The sequence below is a fragment of the Prosopis cineraria genome, unplaced genomic scaffold, assembly GCF_029017545.1.
Source record: "Prosopis cineraria cultivar Desert tree isolate PC_DT_omini unplaced genomic scaffold, ASM2901754v1 PC2, whole genome shotgun sequence".
Lineage (NCBI taxonomy): Eukaryota > Viridiplantae > Streptophyta > Magnoliopsida > Fabales > Fabaceae > Prosopis > Prosopis cineraria.
The window spans coordinates 13,151,540-13,165,757 of record NW_026555333.1 but is presented as its reverse complement, the minus strand read 5'-3'; the positions used below and the strand labels follow the sequence as shown (position 1 = coordinate 13,165,757).

Below are 14,218 nucleotides of genomic sequence, written 5' to 3'. Positions count from 1 at the left end.
ATTGACTCAAATTTCTGATAACTAACGCTGAAACCATATTCGGATTTCATCATTCTGTGAGAACGTACGAATATGTATTTCTTTCGATATTCATAGTTTTCAATAAATATGTCCTGTGCTTTTATTTACTTTGTTCCCACCATAATCTGTGCTCTGTTGCTTTTACTTTCACCTACGTCTAAGCTGTCAATTATAATTATAAATATTTTCGTATAGGGGTAAAACGTGAGCAACATGAACCTAACTTCAGCGCTCATCACATTAATGAGGATAATTGAGCTCATCAGCGTGACGAGATTTGCGCCATTCATATTAAAATCTAGATAATTCAGATTTAAAATATTATTTTATTTTATATTTATTAAAATAAAAATTATAAATATTTTTAATAATTTTTTTAAATTTCAATCTGATCTAGATTTTTTTTGAAAAATTCAATATAATATTAAATTTTTTATACTTATTATATATCTAGATATATCCTGCACAATTTAGATTACTCATAATTGTGATGAGCAACAAGGATAAGCCCCAACAACATAAAGGTGCTCGAGAGATTAGCTTCTTCTAATTAGTTTGTGTGGGTTTCTCTACAAAAGAATGCTTATTAATTAATGAATTAGTTAACTGTGGGTAGAAATATTATTTTCTTAATCTCAAATTATAAGATATTTTTAAATAAAATTGTGCATATCAATAAAGTTTATTAAATACACTTTACAATTTTAATTTTTTAAAATAAAAAGATAAACTTTTAAAAATATCTTTCATTTGATACTTTATTTATGAAAAAAAATATTGAAAAGAGAGAAAATATTAGAAAAGATAGTATTAAAAAGTATCATTAATAAAACCTTATTCTTATTAAAATATCTTATAATTTAAAATAAATATAATATATATATTAATTTTATGAACTTCTTTTTTAAGTGATTGCTTTTCTAAATCCATCTCTTCAAACAATATATATATATATATATATATCCTAATCAATGGAATATTTTAAAATGTTAAAGAGAAAACTAAATAAGCTAAATCGCAACAACCGAGCTTCTTTTTTTTTTTTAAAATAAAATAAAGTAAACAGATAGGTTAAAAAATGTGCTACGGATTTCATCACCAGCTTTTGTTTAAGGTCGAAGCAATATCTAGGTCAAACACCCAAGAAACTTATATTTGTTGGTCCATAGTTTTTTTATCTTTTAAAAAATTAAGAGTGTCTTCGTCTTCTTATTTTTTGCTAAGTAAATTAAGAGTATCTTGACAAATGACAAAAAGGTAGGCTCTTCCATCTCTATTGGCTTTATACACAGACATCAATCTCCAACCATTTATTTTAAAAATGAAAGCTTCTAACACCACGCATGCCAAACTAATTCTTTGGTTATTTCTACCTTATTAATTATCTTTGGCTATTATATTATCGATTCCTCTTTCATACTAAATTAACTATACATATAGTGTTTGAAGCCAACAACTCCAATTAATCCAGATCGAGTCAAGATCTTTTTAAGTGAAAGCCTAACTACTAAATATTGTTGTATTTTTTAATTTGAACTCCAAGCTTCTGATTAAATTGATACAACTTACTTGCTAATTGAAGATAGTCATTATATTGATTTCTTGTGCGTGTATCTAGCTGCATAGTCTTCCAATAATCAACTTTTACGAACTAATTAAGCTATTACAAAAAGTATTCTCATATTTTAAAAAGGGAAATTGCGATCATCTTGTTCAAATCGAGTGTACGATTTTGCTCCATATAATGATTAATTTCTTTTTTAATATATTATCAATTTTCTGCGGTCTTTATCAAGCAATTACAAGTTTAGTCACCCAAATTGTATATATAAGCACTAAAACAAAGGCATCTGAATGGCGATATGATAATAAAATAAGGAAAAATTCCACGTGTCCTCTTTAAATTTTGAACGCAATTAAAATGTCCTTCTAAATATTGAAAAAAAAAGTAATATCAACCTCTTGATAGATTAGTCCCATGACAATATAGTGATTATTAATAAAATGTACAAACAATTACTAAAGTGGTTGTTTAGAGTTGAGAAATTAATAGACAGACCGAGTCAATATAAACTCAAGTCATAAGTTCAGTTATTTTAAAAATCAATCATTTTTTAAAATTCAATCCTTATTCAAAAAGTTTAGAGTTGGGCTGTAAGCTCATTTTAAGTTTTTTTTTTTAATTTTTAAATATTAAAAATTTTAATTAAAATATTTCATTGTTTAAATATAAATTATAATGTTTAAAAATTAAAATAAATAATAAAAATTTTAATTTTAAAGTATAAATATATATTCTAAAATAAAAATATTTTATTTTTTAATGAGTAAAACAAAAGTGAGTTTAAAAGGATTGCTTGAGCCCAAACTCACTTTTTAAGATCTATTGGAATTGGGCTTTAAAGTGTCATTTTTTTTTAAAATGTTATTTTTTAAGCTCAAACTTTTCTGAAAAAAATTTAAATGGATGATTCATCAGGTGCCATCCTTATTCCGAATGCTAGCACTGATACAGTGATACTGTTGTTCTTATATTTGAGGGGAAAAAAAAAAATCCTTGCTTTGTTCCTTTAAAAAAACTGATTCACCAAATTTGTCCAAGCTTGTATCTGTTGCTTTTTCCTACAATTTGATTGATTACCAACGTTTCATTTTCCAATTGGGGAAAATGTTTGTCTGCCTTAATTTGTTTTATCATATCCGTGGAATGAAAGTCTAATCTAAATTCACACCAGAAATTGCTAGACGGTTCTCATCAGAAAAAAGATTACAAAAGGACAAATACAGGTCTAAAATCTAGTTCAAGAAACTTCGTTTGACATCAGAAAAAGCATAGCGGGGGGAGGGGGGGGAGAGAGAGAGAGAATATGCTGATTTTAAATAATCCAAAGTATATGGAACATGGCATAGCAAGTTTTCTTTTGTTTTTTTTTTCCCGGCCAAAGGTAATGTCATTAAGTTGAAAAAAACTTCAGACAGTCGTAAACAATTGACGAACACAAGTCGAAGCAAATCAAAACATGAAGAGCCAGCTAAAACACGTAGAACAAAACATAAAGGAAACGAAAATGCAAAATCCATATATGTGTTTCATGATCCGGATGCAGGAAAGGCATGGCAAGTTAGACAGTAAGAAAAGTCAAGACATATCACTGTCCGTCTGTCACGATCAATTTCTAGCTCTCCAATGAGACAAAAGCAAGTGATAGTGCAGCAGTCTGAATCCCTCTGATATTTCAGTGGAGGGTTCCACATATATATTACTTCCAGAAGAAAAGATTTGCTCCTGGTCTTCAGATTTCATTTTTTAAAATATCAGAGTCTTCTTAATCAAGCTAAGATTTTCCAGAGCTTCGCTTCTATTCCAAATAAATGCTGCCGCATTACGTTGAAGCTGGGTAATCGGAGTTTTTTTTTTTTTTTTTATTAAATCACCTTACAACATCGCCAAATGCTCAAATATAACACAAATAAGTGTTCTGATTTTTAATGTGAAATCTGTATAAAATTTAACATATCTACACATGTATGTACGAACAAGAAAAATTGAAACATGTATAAGATCAGTTTTGTCTATTTTTCTTACGAATCTACTCCCCTTTTCACGTAAAATCTATGAGCATTTTTTGATTTATGAGGTCTACCTTTCCCTAATGAATTCCTAGACCCAAATTCACCTTTTTTTTGGGAAAAATTTAAATGTTTAAAATTTTGTAGTTTGGAGATTCTGCCTGGGTCCTTGCATTCACAATTTTGTAGTCTCGTTTAGAATATCTAAGCTACTTAGTGCTTGGGTAGTTGTGTGACGAGAAGAGATGAAATTTGATTTTAAGATTTTAGTTTACGTGTATGAAGTTAAAGTTCTCAACGTACAGATGTCATGAAAACACAAAATGAAAAATATTCACACCCCAGAAAAATCTTGCATGGCATGAATATGGAGAAAATTCTGCCGTTGCGGAATTCAAAAAGAACCATCAGTTTTGAATAACTTTAGTATTACTTGCCGTTGCTTTCTATAAGTCATATATGATCACCCATCACACCCACCTCATAAACATAATAATTAAAGGTTAGTGTATGGAAAACCTTACAATTTTTTCTAAATTTATCCTCATAATTAAATAGTACATTTGAATCTCCCACTCCAACCTCAATTTTTAGTCAAATAATTTTTAAATCTTATAGAATCATTTATCAGAAAAAAATATTAACTATTTTTAAAAGTTAGCAAAACGTCCTGTTTAATTTTGAAACAAAATCCTATTCTAGAATGACTTACAATATATAACAGTGGGAGTCCTGCATGTCTGCAATTAAGAATAATCGTATAATCCTGAGTATAAAATTTTAATTGCTTAAGAAGATAGATAATGATTAAATGACCATGTTAGTGCATGGCTGTAAGCGCAGCCTATTCAAATAATCTTGCTTTGTGGACATGGATTGCCATTGCTCCTAGCAGAATACATTCAGGAGATTATTTTTGGACAAAAATAGAAGTATACTGTTCCATGCATTTATTTTTGGTTTTTTGATAAAAGTTTAATTTCTCTCATTTCATGCACTTATATGATGACTTGAATTCCAATATCCAAGAAATTAATCAAAATGTGATTCTTATTATGAATATTATATAATTATATGAATGTATGGCTATAATTCTTAATGCTTGGAATTCACCTTCCACAACCTCCCAATGAATGACTTAAAAAAAAATTTTCAAAGTTAATGCTTTATAACCTCCAAAGATTTCATATTATGTTATTATATCTTTTTTTATTCAATTGTAACATTAAAATTAACCTTAAATAATTGAAAGCCTATAAATAAAAGCCATATACAAAGCATTAGATATCCAAGTGAATGACCTATACTTTATTATTTCTCTCCCAATTCTTCTTGCCTTGCCATTGTCTTTTCTTCCCTTCTTATTTTCATAACAATTCTTCAGTTTTTATTTTTGACAAAAACTGAATAAGGATTCAGAGTTGATCAGGTTTGCATGGGGAAACTAGTCAATTGCTTTCAGCGAGTTCAAATCTCAAACCTTGGCAAGCTTAGCCTCAGATTACTGGCAGTATTGCTTCAGATAGCTTCCAAAGAAAGACAACGTACAAATTTCTGATGGAGAAGATGCTAGCATAGTTAAATTATCCCCAGGGCTAGACTACTTTCTTTTAATGCTTGCTTTCTAATAAATCTGACACTGGAAAAGTATTAAACAAACTATATCTCAACAAAATGATTGACACATTTTGCTGACAATATAAGACATTTATATTTTGGATGGAGTTTATCATTAGGGCTGATCCTTGATAGGCCCCCCCGGGAATCCCTCACCCAACTTGTCACTTGATAAATATTTCTGGATTTCGTAGCTGTGTGTGTCATTGTCCTTCTGTCCATTGAATCCCCATCCGAATGATCATCATCTTCAAAGTGATCCAAACATCATCAAAAGATATATCCATGATCCTTCAGATAATGCCTGGAGAGCCAATTAATGGATGCTGTAATGCCCCGGCAATATTTGTGGATTTTAGATACATCTCTCAGTACTTGTACATATATCTTTTAAATCCCATCAGCACCACATGATGTCCTGATCAGCATGAAAGGCATGGGCTTTGAAAGCTCAAATTAATTCTTCAGTGCCCGTTAACTTGTCATACTCATTCTCATCTATAGCTCCTTTCTTCAATTTTTTCCACAGCCGATATTCTCGCATAAGCTCATCATCATCTTCAACTGACTGCTGAGCACGTCTCTGTTTAGCTGTTTTCTTCCTTGTTACAGGGGCCGCTTTGGCGGTTTTGGTGGGTTTCTGAGGCTTTGCCTCTTTGTCTTTGGCTTCTTTCTTAGCTTGCAAGTTTTGCCTCCTTTGTTTTTCACGAGATTTATCCCTAAACAATAATGACATATGCAATTAACAAAGGCTAACAGGAAAGATACCAAGTATTTTAGGAAGGAACACTAAAGATACTAGGACTAATTCCCCCCTCCCCACCCAAAAAAAGAAAAAAAGAAAGAAAGAAAGAAAGAAGAAGATATTTGAATCTTGCATAGTGATAAGAGTAGTTTTCATCTTTCAAACATGAAGCTTAAAATATAATTTATTTAGATTTTAAATCAAAATAGCCCAACTAAAGTAATTAAGTGTTCAGTGCACAGAATGAAATAAAAGAGAGAGGCTACAAATTTAAGCTAAATATTCATTTCATTTGATGATGCTTTCAATCTGAGAAGGCTTAAAATGAGAAGAGGGAATTTTTTTTTTTTTTTTTACCTGTACTTAATGTCCTCCAAATTAATGTCTTCAACTGGTACAAAACCTTCCGTGGAAAGTGACTGCTGTTTTAACTCTGACATTGAAGGAAGCTGCAGTAAGCCATATCCCATGGCCAACTTACCAATTTCAAGTTCTTTCCACCTGAAAGGACGAGTAATTACAGACATCGTGATAACAATGACTTGTGATGATGAACAGAAACTGTTTTGTGAACAAACAATAATCACCTAAAAATATAGGAGCAGTGATGCTCTTTATAAGCACGTATATAAGAAACAAATGCCCTAAGTCCTTTCTCCATTACATCACGATCCTTTTTGGCAGCAGAACGAAGCTGTAACAAGTTTTGATTTAGAATATAGGGGTAACAATGTTGAAAAATTTAAATCGCATAAATCACTATCCCATTGGTGATTTGAAAAAGATGGAAATGGTAAACGATTAGGCTTGGAGCTGACCTCAGGAACAACATCAGATGCATCATTAGAGGAACTTCTCTCTTGGAGGGGGACTCTTCTTACACGAAGGAATTCCACATAAGATTCTTCCTACTTACAAAAGCAACAGTTTTACCATGATAAAGGAAATGTAAAATTATCCATCCAGAAAGGGTTACCAGAAGTATATACATTTGACCACACCTTTGGCAATAAGAAGACAATAGCATGTCCTTGTTTACCCAGCCGAGCAGTTCTCCCAACTCTATGTATGAAAACATTAGGGTCTTGCGGCGGATCATACTGCATGGGACAAACTGATCTCCATTACATATTGGCTATCGATGTTAACTATCAAGAACAGCATTTGAACATCATTTTTTAATTTACTTTGACAACAATGAGTAATTGCAATGAAACAAAAGAAGATAAAGCAAAGTTGACAGCAAACGGCAGCATTTACATTATTGCAAATCTACCTGCACTATACAATCAACTCCAGGTATGTCAAGTCCACGTGCTGCAACATCTGTGCATAGAAGTATCCCATTTGAAAGAGATGTAAATGACGCCAATGCCTTCTCCCTAGCAGCCTGCATGGCAAAGTACAATAAAAAAGGAAGCACACGAAAAGTTAAACTATAAAATAGTGGACAATGAGGAGAACAACAACGAAACAAGAAATACTGATCTTCAATTATGAATAATGTTAAAAGCCAGCTTTATACCTGCTTCATCTTTCCATGAAGAGGGATTAAGGAGAAACCTTTCAGGGCAGGAAGGCGAGGAAGGACAAGTCCCCAATAGTCAACACAGGCACAGGTCATGAAGTATCTGTATTGGAATAAAAACAGTATTTGAGTAAGATAATTTGTTCCATCATTCAAATTATACTTAAAAGGTACATATCTCACATTATCATTTTCTTGGAGCGGTTCTTCATTAAGATATCAACAAGTTGTGATGGTTTCTTTTCAGCCTCACATTCCATGTACTGAAAACTCAAGAAAAGGAAGAGAATGAATTTAAAAGTATAGGATCAATGTAGCATATATCAAGCATCTTCTAGCCATTCATGATATGTGATGTATAGATTTTGTTAAGAATGAAAGAGGCCCAACCCAACAATCAGTCCTACGTGAAGCTTAGCGAGCATTGTACCTCAATTTGAAGTCCTGCTGGCGTCCTTGAAGAGACTGGCTGTTGTGATGCTGCAGGGTCATTTACTGATTTTGACTCTGCCTGAACTTCAACCCTCACAGGATTTCTCAGCCCGGCTTTAGAAAGCTCCTCAACAGCCTCAGTTTGAGTAGCAGAGAATAGACCTGTTCTGCGAAGCTTTGGTAAGAGAGATATAACGGAATTAATCTGCTTCTGGAATCCCATATCCAGGAGTCTATCAGCCTCGTCTAAAATTAAAATCTGGAAGAACAAAGAATCCCCATCATCTTTTCTGACTAAAGTGAAGATAAAACACCTCCAACATTCTATCACTCAGAAACCCAAATACAAGGTATAATTAACAAGAAAACATATACCTCGAGGCTTTTAAAATCCAATATATCCATTCGATCCATTATGTCATATAGCCGCCCAGGTGTGCCAATCAATATATTAGCTCCCTCTTCCTCAATTTCTTCATATCTGCCTTTACGTCTACTCCACCAACAAGGAGCATGGACTTAACATTAGCTAAAGTTTTAATGAAAGGTTGTGCAACATGGTATATTTGGGATGACAGCTCCCTGGTGGGAGATATAATTATTCCAAATACCTACAGATTAAAAAATAGAAAAAGAATCTTTAGAGACATAAAAACAAATTAAACCCCGCCTTTCTCTCGGTGATCTTTCAAAGCATATGCAACAAGCTGCAATCATGGTCTTCAAGAAACAAAGACAGGACTGCCGTTACCCAAATTTAGGAACAAATCAAATGGCGAGGAAACCCATATTCTCAAAAATCTATATTAGAAATCTCATACCAAAATCAGCATTCTTAGTTTTGTCAGTTCATTTTTCTAAGATATTGGGAAAAAAATCTCCATATCGACCGTGACAGGATTTAAATAGCCGTGTAAGATTATTTTACCGCGTATCAGCAACCCAGAAAAGCGAACATTCTATCAATTTCTCTAAGGCCCAAAACATTACAACGAAACGCAATATTCTTTTTTTTATTTATTTGCTTCATGTTTTTTCAATAGCAATTTAGTCGGTACACAGAAAAACGAAGTCATATGAACCTGATGAAGTTTGGGTTTGGAACAGGACCGGCGGAGAATCTCAACAAGTGGAACGACAAATGCCAGTGTCTTGCCTGAGCCGGTGGCAGCGTCGACAGCCACATCCTTAAAACTGCATAGCAAAGGTATTGTGGCAGCTTGAACCGGCGTGCAGAACTCGAAGCCAGACTTCGACAGGGCTTCAAGGACCGGTTTAGAAAGTGGCGGGTTCAGCTCAGAAAATCGCGTTCTCGTTAAGGCTTTGTTGGGGGAATGAGAGTCCATGGTTCCAAAGCTTCCCGGCGTTCCCCACTGGGCTGCTTGTTCGAGTGGGGCGATTTTGCCGACCTCTTTCTGATCGCTAGGGTTTTCAAAATTAAACCTTTTTTCCCGGTAATTGAAAATAACTTGAGCAGAATGAAAGGGAAGTCTCAAAAACAAAAACAAAAACAAATATTATCACTACATTTTTTTAAGAAGTTAACTGTAAATATTAATTCAAATTATAAATTAAAAAATTTGAATTATAAATATAATTTTTAATTTTTAGATATAATAATTAATATATAATTAAAAATTTTATTTATAATTGTTTAAATTAATATTTATAATTTATTTTATCAAAAACTTATTTGTTAATAATTCATCCTTCAAACTTTATTGTCTATCTCCCAATAACTTGAACACCCTCTCCCGCCAAATCAATGAATAATTGATTGTTAGTATTTTACTCTGAATTTCATTTAAAGTTTCAAATTGGATAATTTTTTTCTGGTTTTTTCACTTGACGTAGCTCCGTGTGATTGGATTTTAAAAAAAGACGATATCTAAAAAATGGAAAAAAAAATGCTTTATAAGATATGATAATAAAAACAGGCTATTCTATTTTTATGTTTAATACAGTTATTTGATGTTTAATATTACTAAATCAAATTTAAAAAGAAAGGGGGGAAATTATCACACAACAACAGAAAATGCCATAAAATCCCACCAATTACACAAATTATCCCAAGATCCATGGTTGTAATTAATTTTTTATATACATTTACTAAAATACCGTCATTCTCTTAGATTATCACGGACTGTCGAACCCATTTTGATAAAACATATGTAAAATATTATTTTTATATACAAACTAGTATTTACTATCTTGTGCATTGCCCGGAGAGCATTAACTAGTTAATCTAATAAAATTAACACGTATCATGTGAACTATGATACATAATTATGTTACATTTCCATACAAAAAATTGTATATAATTTATCATTCATGAAAACTATTTGTAAAAGGTAAATTAGACATAGCGTATGTAAGCAAACATCCCATCAACAGTTGCCTAGATGGGCAATGATATTTCAACTCTAATACATTGAACATAGTGCTAGGTCAGAATAAACATTAGAAAACTGTGATTAAAAATTCTTACATCCATTACACTAAATTCTTAAAATTCTATCTATAAACATTTGTTGCATTACATTTCCTATGAGGTAAAAAAATCTTGAATCCTTCCACACCCTTAGCCCTAATAATGTCACATACAATTGACAATATATCAATACAGGCAAGTACAAACTAACTAACATTGAGCAGTAATTGATCTTGAGTTTTATTAATTGTCATTGCAAATGAAACATTAAAAATTACTTTTGCAAGTGTCTATCCTATAAATTAAGACTTTAATTTTGCTTGAAACCATTTAAAGTTGTTCCTTTAATGACATTTCTTTTAATACAAATGATATGTAATCTCATATCATTGCATTCATATCATTGCATTGACCCAATACCTGAGGCTTAGTCAATATTTTCATTAACTTCATCTTTCATAAAAAATTATATAAAAGAAATATTTAAAAATTTGAAACCAAAATTGCCTGCATAAAACAATAAAAAATTTGTAAGAGACACGAACATAAAAAGTGAGCAAAGCAACAACAAAAAAATGATAGTAATAATAATACAAACTTGCAGGCTGACAATTGTTATTAAATCACGTTTCTACTCCTCGCACAACAGTGGAATGAAAATAATTTATATTCTCACTAACTTGACGATGTGATTTAGTGTTAACTTCTATAGTTATATATTTTCATTGGATTTAAAACAGTAGTCATACCATCCATGCATCAAGCAAGTAGCAACACCCTCAATAACCTTGGTGTACACTATTTCTTCCTTCCCATTTTTTGAATTTATTTCCTTTTTTTTTTTCACTTTTTAATCTCTCTCACCCAATCCTCCGTCTTGCTCTCAATCACACAACAACAAAAATTGATGTCGCGCAAAAGCCTTCCTTTCTTTGTTTCCTTTTTATTATTCCTTTAAAGGAAATAAACAAGTAATTGTCGAAATTAATATTGTTAATTAGTTAAACAATCCACTTTAAGCAAGTACAAGCACCAATACAATAAAAATAAGATAGGACTTCACATATGCAACGCTAATTGCTCTTTTCTTTTCTTTTCTTTTTTTTTTTTTATATTGGTGACATGTGGTAAGCTTTCTCGATTTTTATTTTTGTACATTTACTAAGATGCCCTCATTCTCTTAGATTACCATGGACCGTCGAACCCATTTTCATAAATATATGTAAAATATTATTTTTATATACATAATACACAAGTTACACCATACCAATTATTTACAACAAAATAAAAAGAAACGGTAATGAGGCAAATGACAAAAATAGCTGAAATAATTTGAACATAAAAAAAACTTACTTTCTTGACTTGATGGATAAAATGATTGTAAATATGTCTCTTACATCGAGTTGAAAACTCTTATCACGTGCAAATAAACTTGGGTATAGTAGCACAATGTGGTGTAAATCCATTCCCATTCTCTCAAAGGCATTTTATCAAAGAACTAATGATAAAAGTAAAGTATTAAAAATCAAACTGATCATTAAATCAACTAAAGTAAGAATTCAATCGGAGGTTAAATTAAAGTTAACTATAATGATAAAATAATATAATTTAAATAAATACTCATTAATTGTTAATACATTTATTCATATCAAGACTAAATAACTTGTATGACATATAAAAATAATTCTAACAATAGTAAAAAAAATTCACATGATAATAAAATTAAATTGATAAAAATAATAATGAAATATAAACATAGAATTAAAAAATAAAAATAAAAAATTTACAAGTTAAAAAAAATAACAAATATATAAGTTCAATTAACAAAAAATTGAAATGTGAGGTGTGTGAACAGTGACAAGCAGACAAAACGTACATGGTTTAGTTAAAAAAAAAAAAAAGAGGAAACGTGTATGGAGAAATAGGATGTGAAGACCATACTGACACCTCGTCTAAATTAAAAAAAAAAAAAATCAATGAAGGTATTGCCACTGGTTTAAAATTTGAATAGCAACAATCATTTTATCTCTGGATTTCCTTCTTTGACTTTCATTTGGTTCAGCCTCTCCTTCCCTCACAAGAACAGCTCCACCACTATGAGACAAAGATGATGGTGAGCGATGGACAACAACAGCAAAGCTGGTGATGAAGCAAAGTTGTTGATGAAACCCATGGAAGGCTGAGAAGGTTGAAGGCGAGGCTCACAAATGACAGATGCATGAAGATCGCTGACAGAAGGATGAAGATCTATTCTTTTCCTTTTAAGCAAATCATGGGCAAGAGATCAGAGCCGCAACTAGCGAGAGGCTTCTGGTTTCTTTTCTTTTAATAATTTTCATGTAATCTGCCCAATTCGCCTGACCCGTGAGGTTAGGCGAGTTAATCTTGAGTCACATGAGTTAACATAGGTTAATTAATACCTAAAGAAGTACATGACTAGACTGGATGCATTGTCAGTCTGGCTAGTCTGATTCAAGTTGGATTTACAAACAATTGGTAAAAGCTAATAATCACCCCTTAAAAAGGCAAACAATTGATTGTCATGGGAGTTTTGTACTTGGGACGATTCTCGCAAGCTTAAATTACACTTGAGTTTTGAATTGTGTGTTCTTTCTTTTAAAACAAAGCTACAATTGCCTACTTTAAAATTTCTTCGTTTTCAAAATCATTCCTCTTACATGAATATATTAGAATTACAGAAACCATTTAGATGCCACATTCGAGTTCTATTATCCACGTCGGCTTCAGGTTCATGTGTTCTTGCATCTCGTCATTTGTCTAGGCAAGTTTAATCATGTTTGGAACGTTCAAGGATTAACTGTGAGACTAGATGCAAGTTGCCAGACCTACTTCCCAAAAACAAAAATATAGGGACCAACTTATAAATTACCGTTAAGTATCGGGACGGAGGGTTTGATTTCTCGTTATTGGTTTCAAGTTTGTATCTCATGCAAAAAAGATAGACTCGGTGAACACTAGTACATGGCCCATGAAGAGGTGCTGAAGCTGAACAGATTGTGAAAGATAAAACGGGCCATAGTTGACAAGCCCAACAAGAGCTTATAGTCCCAGAAAAAGTAGTAAGCCCAGCAATACATTTATAAGTCCAAATATTGACTAACTTAATGCTTGCCGAAATAAGTTTCGCAATCACCAATATATTATTTAATTGTGTAAACTTTTCTATGAGTTTTCTTTAAAAAAAAAAATGGATGACATGCGTTTTGAAAATCTCCTCTATTGACATCCATCCATCCAGACACGCATAACCCTTATCATCTTCCATTAACGTGGTTGGAGTGACTACATACATGGACCTTCGAATCAAGTTTTGTGTTTCATGCCAACTTAATTCATAATGAAGCTCCGTTCCTTTCTTGTATATTGTATGGCCATGGTTTTGCGATGCAGAGATTTTTAATCATCATCATCGCCAGTATATTTTGTCCTTACTTCTGTCATTACTTAGTTTGCAGCCTTGCATGTAGCGACAAATTTCTCCTTCAATTAAAATCGGCCATTCTTTATTTTCTGACATTATTTTTTTAAGAAAAAAATAATTTTTGATCCATTTATTTTTTAACATGTTTTGATATTAGTTCTTATATTTTTATTTTGTTGTTTCAAGTCTTTTAAGTTTTATCTATTTATAATATTAGTTCTTATATTTTTAGATATACCCGTAAAGACTTAAGAGTAACTAACATGTGCTTAAACCCTGTACTTTTTACATTAACTTGTTAAAATTATTTGAGTTGTATTAAAAAAATGAGTAGAAGACAAAAAAAAACAATGCATTAAATATTTTTAATCATGCAATGGATAAGGTTTTAGAAGGAAAAAAACATATAGTTAAGATAGACAAGTAAAAAAA

The 14,218-nt window shown here is 31.7% G+C and overlaps 1 protein-coding gene across 1 annotated transcript; it reads right to left on the bottom strand.

The window, feature by feature from the left end:
* Positions 1 to 5,036: 5,036 nt before the first annotated feature.
* LOC129303160 (DEAD-box ATP-dependent RNA helicase 18) lies at positions 5,037 to 9,359 on the bottom strand. The gene is given in 12 exon segments (XM_054942269.1): positions 5,037 to 5,927; positions 6,311 to 6,454; positions 6,541 to 6,647; positions 6,772 to 6,861; positions 6,955 to 7,053; positions 7,230 to 7,343; positions 7,479 to 7,584; positions 7,665 to 7,744; positions 7,912 to 8,172; positions 8,289 to 8,386; positions 8,389 to 8,524; positions 8,996 to 9,359. Coding segments are annotated over 12 exon segments (1,767 nt in total). The 5' UTR covers positions 9,260 to 9,359; the 3' UTR covers positions 5,037 to 5,659.
* Between the last annotated feature and the right edge of the window lie 4,859 nt (positions 9,360 to 14,218).